This window comes from Notolepis coatsorum (assembly GCF_963971535.1).
Source record: "Notolepis coatsorum genome assembly, chromosome: 17".
Classification (NCBI taxonomy): domain Eukaryota; kingdom Metazoa; phylum Chordata; class Actinopteri; order Aulopiformes; family Paralepididae; genus Notolepis; species Notolepis coatsorum.
This window is the reverse complement of record NC_140181.1, coordinates 76,368,061-76,387,727: the sequence shown is the minus strand read 5'-3', so window position 1 is coordinate 76,387,727 and position 19,667 is coordinate 76,368,061. Positions and strand designations below refer to the sequence as shown.

The 19,667-nt window shown below is 43.5% G+C and overlaps 1 protein-coding gene across 3 annotated transcripts in view; it reads right to left on the bottom strand.

Annotated features, from left to right (window-relative positions):
* The window catches only part of osbpl2b (oxysterol binding protein-like 2b), a 116,692-nt gene that overhangs the window by 23,657 nt on the left and 73,368 nt on the right, over positions 1-19,667 (bottom strand). For all 3 annotated transcript variants that reach the window (XM_084333768.1, XM_084333770.1, XM_084333769.1), the window contains 6 exons: positions 15,838-15,913; positions 15,539-15,673; positions 15,101-15,198; positions 12,101-12,283; positions 11,446-11,553; positions 8,735-8,824 (listed from right to left, as the gene is read on the bottom strand). In XM_084333768.1, coding sequence (XP_084189894.1) covers positions 8,735-8,824; positions 11,446-11,553; positions 12,101-12,283; positions 15,101-15,198; positions 15,539-15,673; positions 15,838-15,913 — 690 coding nt within the window. The remainder of the gene's footprint in view (positions 1-8,734; positions 8,825-11,445; positions 11,554-12,100; positions 12,284-15,100; positions 15,199-15,538; positions 15,674-15,837; positions 15,914-19,667) is intronic.

Genomic DNA, 19,667 nt, shown 5'->3' with positions numbered 1-19,667 from the left:
CTTTGGCACAAATGTCAGATAGTTGGCTCTCAACTATCGACAGGTCAATGCTGGTGAGGGCCGTTATGTTGGATTTCAGTGCAGCCTTTGATGCGATAGATTATGATCTTTTAATACAAAAATGTATGTACTATGGCTTTAATAGCTCGTCTTTGCTTTTTCAGGAGTTGTCCTCTAGGTCTTAGAGGGTCTATTTTAATGGTGCTTTATCAAGCAGTAGATGGTTAGACTGCGGTGTCCCACAGGAGAGTTGCCTGGGGCCCCTCTTATTCCCTCTATTCACAAATGATATGCCAATTTCCATTCAACAAGCAAGTTTAACTCTATATGCTGATGATTCAACACTTTATTATGCTGCAAATACATGCTCAGAGCATAACCAGGTATTGTCCAGTGAGCTAAAGATTTTATACAACTGGATAAGAAACTAAGCTGGTTCTTAATATTTCTAAATCTGTCTATGATATTCGGGTCCAATCAAAGATTAGCACTTGATCCTACATTGATTTTACATATTGCAGGTCAACCTATACAGCAGGTTGATAAAGCTAAGCTTTTAGGCCTTTGGCTTGATCGTTCATTATCATGGTCTGATTATATCATCAAAACGGTCTCCAAAATGGGCAGAGCTGTTACTACTGTAAGAAAGTGTGCATCATTCCTTCCAATTTCACGGTTGAATCAAATAGTCTGTGCTTTGGTCCTATGCCACTTGGATTATCGTTCTGTTGCGTGTGCTTCTGCTTCGAAACGGTTGCTTAACATGTTAAAAGTGGCAGAAAACAAGGCGGCTAGACTTGTTCTTGGCTGCTCGTATAGGTCTAATGCTTAAGACCTATACTTAATTAACCTCTTAACAAGCGGGCAGAAAAGTGGCAATTTTTTTACTTGAACTTGAGGACTGCATACTTTTTTTGCAAACCAAAACAACATACTTTATACGTATAGCTGAAAGATGACATTCTGAAGTTTCTTTTTCCAGAAAAAAATTCACTTTTAGTGCTAACGTAATAGAGTTACATAGGTCTGAACTTGAGTTGTAAAAAAAACTTGTTACTGGGTTAGTATTTCCCCAGAAGGTTGTATGGCTTACAAATGGAGCCATAGGCTGAAGCCTTATGTAGTACATATCCAAATTTCATAAAGATCTATTCAGAAATGAGTGATGAGTGATTTTGGTAAACTGTGTAGTAAGAAAAACTCAGTTTTCTCATAGACTTCAATTAATTTGGCTTCCTGTTAAAGAATTTAGTTGTTCACCTAGATCCCTGATTCACACATCCCCACATGGGGTATCATTGGAAGCCACACTCATTGGCTACAACGATCCACAATCATTTTCGAGATCGGATCTAGATTGACGGAACTACTGCAGCCTGAGTCGGGAGTGGTATTTTGCGCAATACCGTGTACTTTGCACAAGCCTCAAATACCGGCATGTAACTCGAGAACCGCTGAACGGATTTTGTCGGATTTCGTCGCTATCGACAGGCAACAAATAAGCCTTTAATTCGATATATATATATTGTATTACAAAATATGCACAGCCGAGCCACTAGGGGTCGCCAAAGTGCCGGTTGCAAAAAGTCCAAAAATCTGCCCTGATATGGGCTGTCGCAGCTTATTAAATGGTTGACTGTTGAGAAAAGATCGACTGCCAATTGACTTATATTTATTCAACAAGTCTTTTTTTATTTATATAATAGATTTGTTGTTGTCTCATGTTGATTCATAAATATATTGCTGTTGACCAACAATGACCAACATGAGATTTTACTTGCATCCATTCAATTATTGCTTTATAATATTTTATTTTCAGCTTTTATAGTTTCACAAACACACATCAAGACAAATCACAAACACAAATAAATTAAAAAAAGAAATTATAAAAAAACACAAACAGTATGTTGCCAGACACCGTCACATCAATGAACAAACTTACACCATGTCATATACTGTACACTAAGGATGCAATGGGCTGTTTTTCTGACATATATTATATATATATATATATTTTACAAAAAATACACGGGAGGACATTGAGAAGCACTTATGTTCTAGCTAAGCATTCCAAAAAGGGACCCCATATCATATTAAATTTGTTCGAGGTCTCGGACCTACTGTGACAGATGCTTTCCAGCTGCAGAGAGGAGACTATCTCAGTGAGCCATCTTTTAAAACTTGGAGACGACGTGTCTTTCCATTCCTTTTTTTTTAATCCACTTTTTCTCCTTATTTTCTATTTTTCTCCCATCCCAATTTCGCCCTTTCAATTCTCCCCTACCCTGTCTCAAACGTTGCTAGACTAGGCATCCCACTGGTCGGCTGCAGTGAGGACCAAGCCTTGCATCACGTGTCCCCTCCGGTACACGAGGAGGCAGCTGTCGCATCTTTTCACCTGAACAGCGCGATCTCTCAGTGGCGAGGAGTAACACGTGGGAGGCTCACGCTGCCCCCGATACTTCCTGATTCTGCTGTACAGGTGCACCAACCGACCTGTAGGAGTCGCTGTCCACAACGTCCAATCCCCACCCACCGGCTTTCCCACCCTCTAACACTGCCAATTGTGTTAGTATGAACAACCGGCCAAGCCGGTAGCAACGCCGAGCGCTGGACTCGATACCAGCATCTCCTGCGTTAGTGGCGAGCGCCTTGCCCACTGCGCCACTCAGCCGCCCGTGTCTTTGCATTCCTTAAGAATTATTATTTTGGCCACAGCCATACCAAACATCAGTGTCATTTGCAGTGTTAGCTGAACAGCCGAGTAGAGCTAGAAGGCAGTCTGGGGCAATCTCTCTCTTATACGCCTTGGTGTACCAGTCAAAAATGTCTACCCAGTACTTAAATAGCTTGGGACAAAACCAAAACATATGTGAAAGATTACCCTCTGCGGACATGCAACTATCACAGAGAGGCGATACAGAGGGATAGATTCTGTGCAGTTTAGTTTTAGAATAATGCAGTCTGTGAATAAACTTAAACTGTATAAGTTGGACTCTGGCATTAATAGAACATTTATGTATCCTCCTCCCACATCTCATCAGAGATGTCCATACTAAGCTATGTGGACCATACATCTTTAATGTGGTCCAGAGATCAGGTGTTTTGAAACTGGTGATCGGCTCATGAGATTATAAAACTGGTAATCAGCAGGACATGTCTCCAAGTCTGGGATATTACTGCGGACATCATTTCTAACCTGCAGGTAACGAAAGAAGTGTGAGCTTGTAAGATTAAACTTAAGTTCGTTAAATGAGGCAAAGTGACGATCAACATATAGATCTTTGATAGTGGCCGGTCCCTTTCCCTTCCATAATGAAAAAACAATATCAGATTGACCAGGGGGGAAATTATGATTATCACATATTGGAGCTTATGCCGAGGTTGAAGGTACTTTGAAAACCCTTTTGATTTGACTCAGTATTCTCAGTGAGTTCCGAAGGATAAAATTATTGAGAGCCATCTTATTAACACTTTGGTCGCCAGGCTTATATTCATAATAAACCATCCCACGCCAGCTCTATTTGTCTATGGAGAAGTTCCCCTTCTTTGCAGGGCTATAACTTTTTTAATTGTATTGCTAAATTGACATTACTATGGCCCATTCAACGTCAAGTATCTATTGTTCAGGGTGTAGCAACGTTATACTTTTTCATTCACATATTCATACTAAAATACGGTCTAAAGTATAAGTATGTTTTTATCGTTTTCTGCAGCATTCTCCAGAACGTGATTTATAGCCCTAAATGCATTATATTGATGATCAAATACAGTTTGATAGCGATCTGTGCGAGATAAAAAATTTCAAATGGACGTGCTTCTAGAAGTTACTACTTATCATCTGATGTTGACCGGATGGGGGGGGGGTCGTTTATAATTCCGTGGCCAACGTTAGATGATTCATCTAGTGTGGGTGATATGATCATTAGAGCAGTTTGTATCGAACACGTTAAAAAATAACGCTGAAACTTACCGTAGCTTCCTCGTAGCGTTGGGCGATGAGCGTGGAGCAGAAATATTCCTATTATGGGATGTAGAAATATGCGATCCATCTCCAGGTTGTATAATAGTATATACATCCAAATCATGTTGTTTATCGAGTTATTGGTAACGGATTGCCATCCATTGTGTCTAGCTCGAGTCCTGGGACTATTAGCGAGTGATCGGACCGAATTGGAATGAGCACCAGCTTCCGTTTCCAGTTTGGGCGATCCGCCGATCGGCCACCAGATGGCGCTCTTGAACCGTTGGAGAGTTGAGAGGGGATCAACAGTAGATCTCAAGTCTCAGGGGGAGAAATATGATTGCGATCACAGATTTTTGAAATATTGATCTCAAAGACGTGGTACGGCGTCTTTGGCAGAATGAGCATGGCGGGGAATGACGTGGTAAGGCGTTTTTGGCGACCAAAGTGTTAATCGTATCACACTTAGAAAATAACATTACAGGAAGAGAGCTTTTTAAGTTCACGTGCGCCTCCATGTCTATCCACCTGGGGGCGTCCATAGCTACTGTAAGCATCACCTATGAAGTAATCTTGCCAGAAGGTCATGGCCCTTGCATTAGCAGCCCAGTAGTAGTGCTGGAATACTGGCAGGGCCAGCCCCCCCATATGCTTTGGCTTCTGTAGGTGTGCTTTTGAAATACGGTGTGCTTTATAGCCCCAGACAAATGGCAGAAGTATTATAGTCTAGCTGTTTAAAAAAAGCGGCAGTCAAAAAAATAGGCACGCTATGAAAAATGTAAAGGAAGCTGGGGAGAACCACCATTTTTATGACATTCACGCACGTGCCCCACCAAAGACACTGGCAAAATTCTCCAACTCTCCATATTTTTCTTCAATTTTGAGACCATTTCACCAAAGTTCAGTTTAAATAGGAGTTTGGGATCCTTTGGTATAACTACTCCCAGATAGGTGAAGTGGTCCTGTTCTATTTTAAAGGGTAAGCTGTCAGTAAAGGAAGAGTCTAAGCTCCCTGAGATGGGCATGAACACACTTTTCTCCCAGTTAATGGAGTAACTAACCAGAGTACCAAACTGCCTGATTAAATCTAGGAGGAATGGGACGGAGGAGGCAGGATCAGCAAGATACAGGACCACATCATCCATCATCATCATTAGGTGGCTTCTTCGTTCCGAAGGTTGCCTATCACTCTCCAACCCATTCTGTCCCCACTTCTTCTCTCCAACTCTGTGACTCCGACTCTCACTCCGCTCCAATCACAGACGTCGTCTACCCAGCCTCTTCTTGGTCTTCCACTTCCTCTCTTTCCATCCACCTTCCCCATCACCACCTTCTTGAACATCTCCCCGCTGGATCCTCTCAGAACATGCCCACACAACTCCATCTTTCTCTTTTTCAACCTCTCCAGCAGCTGTCCTCCTTGCATATCCGCTCTTCTCAGTACCTCCTCATTCTTGATCTTATCCTTCCATGTTATCTTCAGCATCTTCCTCAGCGTCCACATTTCAAAAGAGTCTATCATCCTCTTTGCCTCTTCATTCAGCGTCCATGCTTCTGCTCCGTATGAAAAGACTGACATAACATACGTTTCCAAAATCCTGGTCTTCGTTTTCCAACTTATGTTTCTTCTCAATAATTCTTTATGGTTCCAGAATGCGCCCTTTGCAGTTCTTCTCTTAATGTCCATGTTAGCTCTTCCACCTTCACTGATCCAGCTTCCAAGGTACATGTACTCCGTAAGTTTTTCTCCATCCACCTGTATTTTACAAACAGTTCCTGGTGTTTTTTCAATTATCATTACTTTAGTTTTCTTTGTGTTTAGCGACATTCCATAGTTTTTTTGCATTAGACATTCAGCTTATTCATCATGTCCTGTGGATCTTCTTGACAGTTACAGACTATAGCAGTGTCATCCACGTATCTTATATTGGTGATGTTCTCTTCGCCAAGTTTTACATCCTTGTCTTACACCCTACTCCCCCGGGAAGTCTCTTGATTTCTCCTTTCTCCTATTCTAACATTAGCCTTCTGCCTCCAGTATAAGTTGGCAATTATTCTTCGGTCAGAAACTGGTATTTTGAATTCTTCCATTGTTCTCATCAATGTTGTATGTTCGCATATAGCGAAATACGGCTCTCATACTTTCCCAACGTTATTCCCTTGATGTTGGGATGACTCCTGATACTGATAGCCAGGGGTTCGAGGGCTAAATTGAACAGTAAAGGACTAATACAACATCCTTGTCGGGTGTGGGAAGGAGTCAGACCTATCAGAATTGGTAAGGATGGAAGCTCTCGGATGAGCATACAACATTCCAATAAGAGAACGAAACCTGTCACCGAAACCAAAGCGCTGGAGGACACTGAACATATATTTCCATTCGATCTGGTCGAATGCCTTTTCAGCGTCAAGTGATATGATCGCCGGCTTAGTGTCCTTTCTTTGGTTAGAGTAGAATATGTTTAGTAATTTCCGAATATTAGAAAAAGCAAGCCTGCCAGGAATGAATCCCGTTTGGTCGGAATGGACGAGAGATCCGACATGCTGAGCCAACCTAGTGGCCAACACCTTGGCAACTGTCTTTTAGTCCAAATTTAACAAACTTATAGGCCGAAACCCTGCTGGATCCGTCCCATCCCTACCTTTCTTGAGTAAAAGGCACACATTCGCTTCGTAGAGGGAGTCAGGGAAGACGTTTTTAGTGATAGAATGTTGAATCATTCTAAGAAGTAGAGGGGCCAAAATATCACTGTAAGCTTTAAAAAACTCCGCCCCATACCCATCCAGGCCAGCGGTCTTCCCACTAGGGAAAGACTTTATTGCACTTGGTATTTTCTGCAGGCTGAAATCAGCATCTACTGTAGCTCATCCCTTGCCTCATCACTAAGCACTGGCATATCAATATTGTCCAGGAAGCTCTCAACCTCAGAGTCTGGAGCATCTAGAGGTATAAAGGCCAGTATAAAATTCTTTAAAACAGTAATTTATGTCTTTGGGGTTAGTCAGCAAGCTGCCCGATATAGATTTGATATCATCAATTGCCTGGCTGGCCTGTACACCCCTCAGCTGCCTAGCCAACAGTCTGTCTGGTTTATCACTTAGTTCAAAGTGCTTCTGTCTGAGTTTAAGGAGGAGGGTACTAACCTGCTTGCCCAGAATAGAATTGTATTCATACTTCAATTTAAAAATATTATTTAGGTCCATTTGGGATTGTGATAGTCTGTAAACCTGCTCGAGCGAGGGGAGCCGTGCCTCAATTTCAGCCAAGCGCTTACGTCTTTCTCTCTTTCCAAAGGCTTCATATGATATAATGTGCCCTCTCAATACCACCTTAAGAGCCTCCCACAGTGTAGCGTTGGAGACATCAGCGGTATCATTAGTCTCCATGAACTCAATGAGTCGAGATCTCATTTGATCCCGAAATACTTTCTCCGAGAGCAAATAGGGGTTGACGCGCCAACTGTATCGCGTCTGTGGCAGTGCCAGCTTTACCAACAGTGATTGGAGCATGATCTGAAATAAGGATGCTATGATATTTCGTTTGCAGCACGCTAGAGATAAATTTAGCATCAACAAGAAAATAGTCTATTCTTGTATACGATTTGTGGACGTGGGAAAAGAAAGAATAATCCCCGTCTATAGGGTGCTGCAATCTCCATATGTCAACTATGTTCATAGAACGCATTAAATTGTTTAGTACTCCAACGGAATTAATGGTCGGAGGCGGACGAGTCGACGTACGATCAAGATAGGGATCTAGATAGCAATTAAAATCTCCACCTAAAATCAAGTTGGTGGTATTCAGATCAGGGATTATGTCAAATATTTTATGAAAAAAGCTTGGGTCGTCAATCTTAGGACCATAAATATTCAGGCATGTTATTGGTAGTGAATTAATGCTACCAGACACCATGACATATCTGCCTCCGGAGTCGGAGACTACCGTGGACATTTGAAATGGGAGAGATTTACTAAATAAAATAGCAACCCCTCTTGCTTTCGAAGAAAAAGCAGATTGGTACACTTGTGACACCCAGTGCTTCCTCAGGCGCCTCTGCTCCGTTGGAGCTATATGGGTCTCTTGTAAAAATATAATATCTGCAGACAATGTTTTCAAATGAGCAAATACTTTTCCCCTTTTAACTGCACTACCCAATCCTTTAGTGTTCCATGACACCATCGTAATAGGCTTCTCACCCCCCGATATATTAACCCCTTGCGTCATCACGACCAAGTGATAACAATCTTAATACAAACAGCATGGTATATGAAGTAGATTTTAATCCATTGATCATCCACCTTCTTGAAAGAGACTTCAGATACAAAAATATAACAATAAGGTCTGGCAACACAATAAACCACCCCCACCGCCGCTTACCAAAACTGAACGGCAAAACCCCAATATACTCACGAAGACAGCTGGGCAAAAGAATAGGCATCGCATTGCACCGATTAACGTTATAGTTACCAATACCTAGACAGTACCTACAATACCTAGAAATACAAGGTATAGCTAGCTTTAAAAAGAAATTGAGATCTCACTTACAAGAGAGCCAATGAATATTAAAGTGATAATGTAGAGCCATGTGACATTTTTGTTACCTTGATGTGTTCCGTTATCGTTTGATTGTATGTTTCTTTGGTCTGTGTGACGTACTATGTTTTAATTTTGTCATGTTGTAATGTTGTTTTTCGGACCCCAGGAAGACTAGCTGGTGGCTTTGAGTTAGCTAATGGGGATCCTTGTCAATAAACAATAAACTGTCATACCTCTTGTCCTGAATGTATCCTTCCACTCTGTGAAGCTCCTTGCCAAACATCCCACAAGGCTTGAAGTTTAGCACACACTTGTCTCCAGTGCTGCTCAGGGGGGGGGGGGGTGGAGATAGAGAGAGAGACATGGGGGAGTTCATCAGTAACTGTACCATACTCTCTATCATACTCTACAGATGGCTTAAAAGGAAGATTCAACACAAATTTGAATACATAACTAGGGATGCACCGAATGGGAAATTCTTGGCCGAAACCGATACCGAAAATAGAAAACAGTTGGCCGAAAACCGAAAGCCAAAAGGCCGAAAATGATTCATAGAATAGATTTTTTTTTACCAATGTTGTGGAACATTATGATTATGGAAAAATATATGATTATGGCTAAACTTAACTTAAATAATAAATAATCACTATTATGGGTCCATAAAACATTTATTCAGCACTTCTGAATGCATACAGTACATTAATTCCATCTTTTCTCTGGCTGCCGCAGCGGACATCTGTGCTCTACTGAGCGCACCTTTCTAGTCCCCAGATGAATGCGCTCTCTTGACTTTGGCACAGTAGACGCGCGACAGACGGACAGCGTCAATGTGAGAAACACAATCCCCCCCCCCTCGCTCTGAATAATATGCATATTAGATCACTCAGTGATTAACCGCGATGGGCATATAGTAAATAAGGATATAAAAGCATGTTAAAGACGCATTTATTGGACGCGTTGCGCACAGAGTTTACATAGAAACAGCGCGACTCCCGACAGCGCGACATCATCACAACAACACGCGTTAGGTTACAGGTTGTTTCTGTTTCGGTGATATATTTTCGGTGAAAAAACTCTTTCGGCCGAAAGCCGAAAGGCCATTTTTTGCCATTTTCGGCCAAAAACTTTCGGTGGCCGAAATTTCGGTGCATCCCTATACATAACAGTAGACAACTCTGGGATTCCACCCAAAGTGTAATGCATAACACTATACATCAGGGTTTTTGGGGCTTTTTCCCACTTTGGTTGGAAAACACAGACACACCATTCCTACTGACGCCATTTGGCCTGCATACAGAAACGCTTACATAGTTTGAAACGTTTGTTTTGAATGCATTCACACACTCACACAGACACTTGACCTACATGGCAAATTTCAGCCTTCCGGGGCGAGAACTGAGGACACTTTAGTGGACCAATCAACCAACAAAGTGAGCTATAGAGCTGCTGGTCGCGGATAACAATCAAACAACCTGGACTAATGCCTGCGTTAGCCAGGGTTTAGCTGTGGTGTGGCCCATAGTGAGGTAGCCTGGCCAAACCTGGCTGAGACAGACGCCTTTCACAACCTGGCCAAACAAGGCTGAGACTGACACCTTTCACAACCTGGCCAAACCTGGCTGAGACAGACGCCTTTCACAACCTGGCCAAACCTGGCTGAGACAGACACATTTCACAACCTGGCCAAACCTGGCTGAGACAGACACCTTTCACAACCTGGCTGAGACAGACACCTTTCACAACCTGGCCAAACCTGGCTGAGACGGGCACCTTTCACAACCTGGCCAAACCTGGCTGAGACAGGCACCTTTCACAAGCTGGCCAAACCTGGCTGAGACGGGCACCTTTCACAACCTGGCCAAACCTGGCTGAGACGGACACCTTTCACAAGCTGGCCAAACCTGGCTGAGACGGGCACCTTTCACAACCTGGCGAAACCTGGCTGAGACAGGCACCTTTCACAACCTGGCCAAACCTGGCTGAGACGGGCACCTTTCACAACCTGGCCAAACCTGGCTGAGACGGACACCTTTCACAACCTGGCGAAACCTGGCTGAGACGGACACCTTTCACAAGCTGGCCAAACCTGGCTGAGACAGGCACCTTTCACAAGCTGCTGGCTGGGATGTTGCAATGATGGTTTAACTCATGTACCACAGTTGAGACACAAACCTTTCAAAATTCACAACACCAACTGTTGTACTCAAGCTAAGCCATGATAACACAACAGTCTGGCCAGGTTGTGAAAGGTGGCTGTGTGTCAGCCAGGGTCCAGCCAGGGTCCAGCCAGGTTTGGCCAGGTTCTAAAGACAATGGAGACGCTCACTGTGTGTCAGACGGGCCACAGCACGGTTAGTGGATGGCTGCTTTTTTTTATATAGCTCTTTTATCCAAAGCGCTTTACAATTTGTTACTCACATTTACCCATTCACTCACACATTCACCCACCGACGGTGGAGGCAACCATGCAAGGTGCCAACCTGCTCATCGGGAGCAATTAGGGGTTAAGTGTCTTGCTCAAGGACACATCGACACGCTGCCCGGGAGGAGCGGGAATCGAACCGGGAACCTCCGGATTGCCAGACGACTGCTCTACCTCCCGAGCCACTGTCTCCCCCGTGGAGACAAAGAGTTTACACACAATCCTGAGATTCGGTTTGTCCAGAGAGGCAGAGTATCCGTGTAATCATTGCTGTAGCCAAAATAAAAAAGAGGTTGTGTCGGCACGGTCCCGGGTACACACAACAGGTCCTGGACAACTCGCACTCAAAGCAAGACCACAGCTCTTGGTTAACTTGTGATGCAGTCTTAACAGTGTGGTTTCAATAGAAAAAGTCAAGATGCAAGCTTGATGGGTCACAGACCACTCTATGTACAATGTATCTCCGCTGAGGGACTTCAAATGATTAAAGACTACAACTCCCATGTGTAGTATAGGTGCTACCTGTGGTTGACTATCTCCACCGTGCCGTACTGCTCTATCCATAGCTTCCCCAGGATGACGTTGTGGACACAACAGTACGGGTTGCTCCATGTATACACCTCACCGTGCCTGGGAGGGGAGGGGGGGCGAGAGAGAAATGGAGGGGGGAGGGGGAGAGAACATTAGCGCACAGTGTTCGACAGAGGGTATTTTATCACAACCATTTGTGAAAAGTGCTTAAAGAGGAACAAGGGGAAAATAAAGTGATGGAGAGGTACATTATACCCCTACTGCTTAAATATGTGTGTGTGTGTGTGTGTGTGTGTGTGTGTGTGTGTGTGTGTGTGTGTGTGTGTGTGTGTGTGTGTGTGTGTGTGTGTGTGTGTGTGTGTGTGTGTGTGTATATACTTGGGTGTAATAAAATATTGATACAGATAAAAATGTGTGTGGTCTGTTTGAGTGTTTGAATTTGTGTTCATGAATATGGATGTATGATGTGTTAAGTGGTGTTTGTGTGTGCGTGTGCATGTGTGTGTGTGTGTGTGTGCGTGCGCGTGTGTGTACATGTGATGAGGGTCAGTGGTTCTCAATTGGGTTTGTACCAAGACCCACATTTATACCCATCGGTTTAGATCTTTTGTAGAGAGAAAGAAAACAATACAATAAACAGACTCACTTGAGTAGTTCTAGTGTGATGGTCCCTTTGGGCTCGGCCTCGACACTCTTGCCCCAGAACTTCAGCTTGGGGTAGATGGAGCCATGGAAGACAAAGTCCCCGGACAGACTCTCTGCGTGGAAGGCACTGACTGGAGGGTGGTGAGACACCTGCTCCGACACCAGCCGGAAGCCCTGGTCCTCTCTGGGAACAACCGCAGGATAGGGAGACATTAACCGGTGAGGAAGCCAACGTGTTTAAGGAGTCTACATTTTTTATCATTCCATTTGGGCTGTGGGGGTGCTTAATGTCTGAAGGAGTCGACTGAAGGCTTCTTGTCCTCTGCAAAAGCATGCAATTGGTCCACTGATGGATACATCTTGATATTTGTCTAGTCTAGTGTGTTCATTAGATGGGTGAAATCCTCTTTCAGTGCCTCTGTGCCTGTTTTCGTAGGCAGTTAGCCTCTGGTATGCGTGCCATTAGCGTTAGCCACGCTTCTAGGCCTCTTTTCTTTTGGAAAGAATGATGATAAAAAAATATATATATTTTTTTATAAAAATTATTTTTTCTTTTATTTATATATATGTTTTTATTATTCGACTAAGAGGTTGGCAGTCGACTACGGCTCCTTTCGACCGATTAGTCGACTAATCGACTAATAGGGGTCAGCCCTATTGTGGAGCAAGGACCAAGAATAGCTGTAAACAAATTGATGGGACAAATGTGATCTGTTGTTATGGAAGATTAATGTTGGCTAACTGGTGCTAGGAGGTGATAAATTGAATGACTTGTTTGTGGACTAGCTAGCTGATATCCTTTACAACTACTGACAACTGACTGATGGACCAACCAGGGTAACCCGAGTAGATTATGCAATCTCTTTAAGGAAGCAGATTGAATACCTGCAATGATTTGATTATGTTGATATCCAGGGGGGAGATCAAATGGCTTTAGTTGTCATTTTCACAACAACAACAACAACAGTTCTAACATCTTGGGTAATGTTACATCAACATACAGTATGTAAAAGAATGCAATGAGATTGAAAAACAGGCTTTTCATTGTACTGCATCTTTAAATAAAGGTATAAGTGTATGAACAATGGGGGATACGAGGCTGCAGCCAACACACAGCATTTCAACATCGTTTCTAAACCTCAGTCCATAACATATTCACATGCATGTTACAGAATCAGACATCTTAACACCATATCAATATAAACATAAAAGAACACTTCAGCAAACAGTTCAACCATTTAAATAGTGTTGCGTTGAGAAGAAGGGGCAAATTCACAAAGGGATTGCGCTGCTTTTTCTGACGCAATGCCTGTGCAATTGCAAATAGCCCCAAAACACACCTTGCTATTCACAAAGCACTCGCAAAGGGTTCAATTCCATCCTAGCTGCATTGCCATCAGCATTGCATCTCGGTGCCATTTGCGGGTATTTAAATTAGGTAATTATGGGCGGAACATGTGTCCCTTTCTATGCAAATAAGCCTCATTGCAAAAACACTCCAATTCACAAAGATCAGCGCTAATTGCCACGCGTAGTTAAAGTGACGCTATTTACGTACAAAGAATTGGTGGTAACTAAGCGCATTAGTGGCCAGCGTCTCCGGTGATCCGTTGGGTTAGGTAATAATCACAATAAAGACAATAGAACCGGCACACTCATATGCTCCAGAATAAACGTTTCATTTATAATGTTTTGTCAGGTCCATGAGGAGTAGATGCTGGAAACACGGCCAATGAAAAGTTGATTCTGGGGTATATGAGAATGCGGGTTCTATTCTCTTAACAAAACATTAAATACAACTTAATTTCTCAAATATTCCTAAATCTGAATATTCCTATTTTCACTGGCACACAGTGCCTAACTTCGGCTGAAAGATTCAGCACCATGGACAGGTCTGCTCAAACAAATTTATTTTGGGATGACGACATGACGAATGATTTGGTACCATATGGGTGGGCAAATTCTAGATGTGATTTTTTGTATTCCTATAAATCCCTAGATTGTGTTTTGATATGATGATATGATGATTTGGTTTTGTAGCTTATTAATGGTTAATGAAAACGGAGTTTTCACAATATAAGTCTCCTGCCACAGTCGACCTTCCTACGCTGAGCTATATGGTAACTTTCACACACCTACCGCATAATACCTCCGCAACAATGATGCATTCACCTGTAGGGGGTAGGTGCACGAAAGTTACCATATAGCTCAGCGTAGGAAGGTCCGATCGACTCAGGGTTTATCTCTACGTGTTCAGGAGACTCTGGTGCATAAAAACGTGATCATGGTCATGTCTGTGGTACCCCCACAACTTCACGTACGAGCGAATCTATGAAGGGGAGCAAGATATGGCATGATACATGCAGCTCTCAGGACTCTGAGCTCTGCTCTGCTCTACTACTGCAGTAATCATGCACCATTAACCTGGCAGTACAGTTAACGAGGCGATACTGTGCCCTTGCAGTTCATAGCACCTGAGGAAGCGACAGCGAAACGCGTTGTGCAAACAATAAATAAGCAAAAACGAGTCCTGTGGAGTGTGCGGTCCCTTCTTTCCCTTGAAGGTTTTCTCCTTTTAGTTTATTTTTCCCTTGCAGTAGAGGTTCGATTTTTAAGAGATGGATCTGTACTTATTTTTAGAAGACTCAGTTTTCGTTAACCACTAATAAGCTACAAAAACAAACTGTCCATCATATCAAAACACAATCTAGGGATGTATAGGAATAAAACAATTTTAAAAATCACATCTAGAATTTGCCTACCCAATTGGTACCAAAAAGGTGTTTGGCTTACCACTTACCAAAAAAGTGTTTGTTTTAGGAGCGGAGGAGGGAGGAGGGGAGGAGGGGAGGAGAGGGTGATGACGTAAGGCGAGGACACCAAGATCAGAGGTGCAGCTTACGTGTAGAATGAACAATCTTGAAATGCATGGAATTTATCTGATATATGTACAGTATATACGTGTGTGAATGGTTTATCTTGTGTGACTGTGTGTAATTACCTGGTGAGCTCGAAGGTCTCTCCCAGTAGTGGGTTGAAGGGTTTCCCAGTCCTGTCCCACTGAGAGGCCACGGCTGACACAGCAAAAGCAGCTACCGCCTGCAGAGACAGAGCACAGCATCTCCAGCAGGGTGTCTCCAGCTTAGGGCCAGGAGGACAAAAACACATACAGTGCTGTGTGTGATTTCAAATGATAACTCTGTAAAATTGTGTTTCCAACATGCAATCGCGCAGAAGGACCGCTTTAAATCTAGCGCTTACCAGAGAGTGCTTCTCTGACCTGCATGCGATCTATGAGTCAGACTGCGAATAGGTCATGTTGATGCAGTAAGCTAGCATGTGTGCTGGTTAGAGTGTGTGTGTGCGTGCGTGTGCGTGTGTGCGTGCGTGCGTGCGTGCGTGCGTGCGTGCGTGTGTGTGCGTGTGTGTGTGCGCTGACCTGCATCCGGTCTGTGGAGTCGGACAGGGAGCAGGCTCTGTTGATGAGGTAAGTGTGTTCCATGTATTCTGTGATTCTCTGCAGGAAGCTCAGAGGCTCATTGAAGGCGATGGGCATGGTGATCTTGGACAGTTCCTATGACAACAAGGACAATGGTACAGTAAGTCACTTGAGGCAGATGGAGTCTAGTCAAATGTATTTACTTTAGATACACCTCGGGTCATTTGGTTGGGTCTCATATGCAAACGCATGATGACAACAGCCCTGTATGGTTAAAGGTGAAAGTGAATGCTCCTCACCAGTCCAATGCACTTCTTCAGGATGCCCCACACACTGATGGTGTTCCTGGGAAACATCGGGGCCGGTAACGACGTCCTGAAAGAAAGAAATCATAATGATACGTGCAAACAGATATTCTAGAGGGCTTACGCAAACAATGTTCATCCACAATACCGGTACAAAACCCACCGATGCCTGCGTAAACACGCCATCACTACAATGGGTATCAGCGCTTATCTGATCCAACAGAACCACGTGTCGGGTGTCGGCAGCACAGAGTGCCAATGACACGAGACGGCGATAAGAAGGAGAGAGAGAGCAATGGGGAGAGAGAGGGAGAGAGATGGGTACTAAGTCAGAAGATAAGCAGGGCATGTGCTGTGGACCGGCCCGTCTGTTTGCAGGGCAGAGGTCACAGGATAGAAAGCGCTCAAAAAGGAGCTTCCATCTCCAGGCCATCAGGCTGCTCAATGTGCAACACTAACCCATCCATTCTACATTCATTGCACACGCATCCACATGCACACACTCACTTTAAACATTCACCTTTAACATTCACTTTAAACAACACCATATTGTATCTATTTATTGCTAAAAGATTTGCACTATCTCTGTACCTCATTATTGCATTTTGTACTTTAGTTTTGTATATTGTATATTATTTTGTATAGGGTTTGGTCTTTATTCTTTTACTTTTCTTTTACAGCATGCCATGAAGCACAATCTCAGGAGGGTCATACAGAACCAAGCATTTCACTGTAATGTACATGTACCTTATATGTGACAAATAAAACAAAACTGGAACTAGAAATGCAATGGGGAAATTCACCCCAAGACAGATATACTATTATTATTACTACGGTCTGATTCAGGACAGATCAGAGTACATTTGACACAAAGCTATAAATAACATGAGCCAAAACTCTCCTGACATGTTAGACAAAAGACATATCCTCTAGCTGAATGGACTAACGTATCGACACATTGAAGTTAAAGCTAGAATCTGTAACGAAAGGCGCGGCTGGGTAGCGCAGTGGAGAATGCACTCGCCTACCACCGCAGAGACTCTGGGATCGAATCCAGCTGTCAGCGGTACCTCCGGCTTGGTCAGTCGTCCCTACTAACCCAATTGGCAGTGTTAGCGGGTGGGAAGCCGGCGGGGTATGTGTCCTGGTCATTGTAAACTGCGACTCCTACTGGTCGGTCAGGGCACCTGTTCAGCAGGGAGGGGATCTGGGGGAAATAGTGTGAACCTCTGCACACGTTACGTTCCCCCAGTGAAACTCCTCGCTGTCAGGTGAAAAGAAGCGTCTGGCTGACTCCACATGTATCGGAGAAGGCATGTGGTAGTTCTTCACCCTCCCCAGGCCGACAGTGGGGCAATGCGCGCAACGACCAGGAAGGCGCCTCTACTTCCTCAGGCGCCTAAGGAAGTTCCAAGTCAGTCAGAAGATCCTTAAGAACTTCTACTCATGTACAATAGAGAGCATCCTGACTGGCAATATCACCTCCTGGTTTGGTAATAGCACCGCACAAAACTGTAGCAGACTACAGTGGCACGTTCAGCCGAACGCACAATTGGAGGGGGGCTTCCCACCCTCCAGAACATTTACAACAAGCGGTGCAGGGGTAAGGCTAAGAGAATTATCAAGGACTCCAGCCACCCAAACAACTGCCTCTTTGAACTGCTGCGGTCAGGCAAGCGATACCGGAGTCTCATGACAAGCACAGAAATACTCAGAAGAAGCTTCTATCCCCAGGCCATCAGGTTGCTCAACGAACAATAACACTATGCAACAACCATCAAACACACATCCACACGCACACACTCACTTTAAACAAACACACTGCAGCATCCACTCTCCACACTTTAGAACACCTAAACACATATATATTTATTGGTAAAGGATTTGCACTACAACCCATACCTCAGTACACCTTACTGTAAATTGTACCTAAATTGTACCTCATCCCATTTCTGCTTTGCACTATATAGTATATTGTATATTAGTATATTGCATAGTATATTGTATGGTAACTCAGTTACTTCTATTCTGCATCGAACATTGTACAGTATACTGAACACCGTCTACGTACGTGACTTCTATTTTTTACATGCTATACTATTTTATTTCATACTTATCTTTTGTCTAGCACAGTCTCTGGAGCGTAACAGAAAGAAGCATTTTGTATAAAAGTATTCTGTACGACAACTATTAAAGAAACTTGAACTTGGAATTGGCATAACGACTAAATTGGGATGGGAGCAAAAAATACAGAAAAAGAATAGGGGATGTGGATGTATGAGTGTTCATCTGCATGACAAATAAAGACTTATTACCTCAGGTTCTGAGAGAGGTCCAGAGAAATATAGCTATAATATTATATATATATAGCTAGGCCCAGAGCCATTTTATTATCAGAGTATATGGACAGTGAGGTTTCAAAATGATATAGACAGTGAGGTTTAAAAAAGAGTTCTAGAGTGTCAGCTCCGATTGGCGGAACGTCATCACATAATAACCTTTATGTCTGCCATGTTGTGGCCCTCCATGCAGGTTACCTAGCAACCAGACGCTATGCACACTAGCAGCGGTTACATTTAGCAACCGTTTACCTCCTGGTTTATATTTAGCAGAGCCGGTTTACATTTAGACTGTGTTGTGGACATATAGCGCATCATTTTAGACTATGTGCTAAGGTGACGTTGACTAGCATAATACTTTGCCCAACTAGGCCCGATTGCACAATAAATGGTTGCTGTAATAGGAGGGGTAGAAGCCTAGGTGTCAACTACCACCATGTTCGCCAAGATCCTGTCAATCCTATATTACACTGCACATAGCCCTTTTACATATCTGTAGATACTACATCTATATCTATACAAATCCTACTCTTACTAGTAACGCTGCTGGCCAGTATGACTACTACCATACTGTTAGATCCTGATCAAACTGGCCAGTATCACGTCTTCGTCTGTTTGGCCCTCCATCCAATTCCTCTGCGTTGTGTCATTTTAATGGTCCTGACGTCTCCGATACCGGCAGATAAGATCCTTATCTCACCCCGTTAGTACAATCCGCAAACCATAATAATTCTCCACCTCCGTAGGAATTCGACACTCCGACAACGTGAAATACCTTATGAGGAAAAGCGTCGTTTTATTGATAAACAGAAACCTCAGCTCAGATGTTAACAGATTGTATTGTCCTTGAAGAGTCTATTCTAATGATCTTTCGGTGTGTTCGTCTATCGTCCTTTTGTTATTCAGTCCAATAGTGTTCAGGCCTGGTCTTTAGCCTAACCCTCCTCGCGTTAGCCGAAGCTAATGATGATGTGGCATTCTTCCTCCCCCCCCCCCCTCTCAATGAGAGGAGAGAGTGTCTTCTGTGTGATCTCAGTCCTACTCGCTCTTGGTCAGATTCTAGTCTGCCTTACACCCGGAAACACCGTTCGACTTATAGATGTTCCCTCCTGCTCTGGGAGACACTCGCTCTTATCTTAGATGTTCTTACAAGGAATGTCAACAAACATTCGGCTGGCTGCTAAACATTCTGCTGGCTACTGCCTCTGAACCGCTTCTTCTATCACCGTCTTCCATGCACATTTCGATCACCGTTTTAGCTGTGATCCTCTCCCCCCAATCTATACATCACATACATTGAAAAAGCACCCCAAATCCTTCATTCCCCCCTTTGATTCTTAATCAACCTTCAGAATCAACAGACTACTTGGTTTTTCAATTAATTATACACAAAAATAGACTCATAACAATGAGGGCCCCGCCGTCTGCTGTTTTCCTTTTGTTTTCCATTACCCGCATCACACCCAAACCAGAAAGGATAAACAA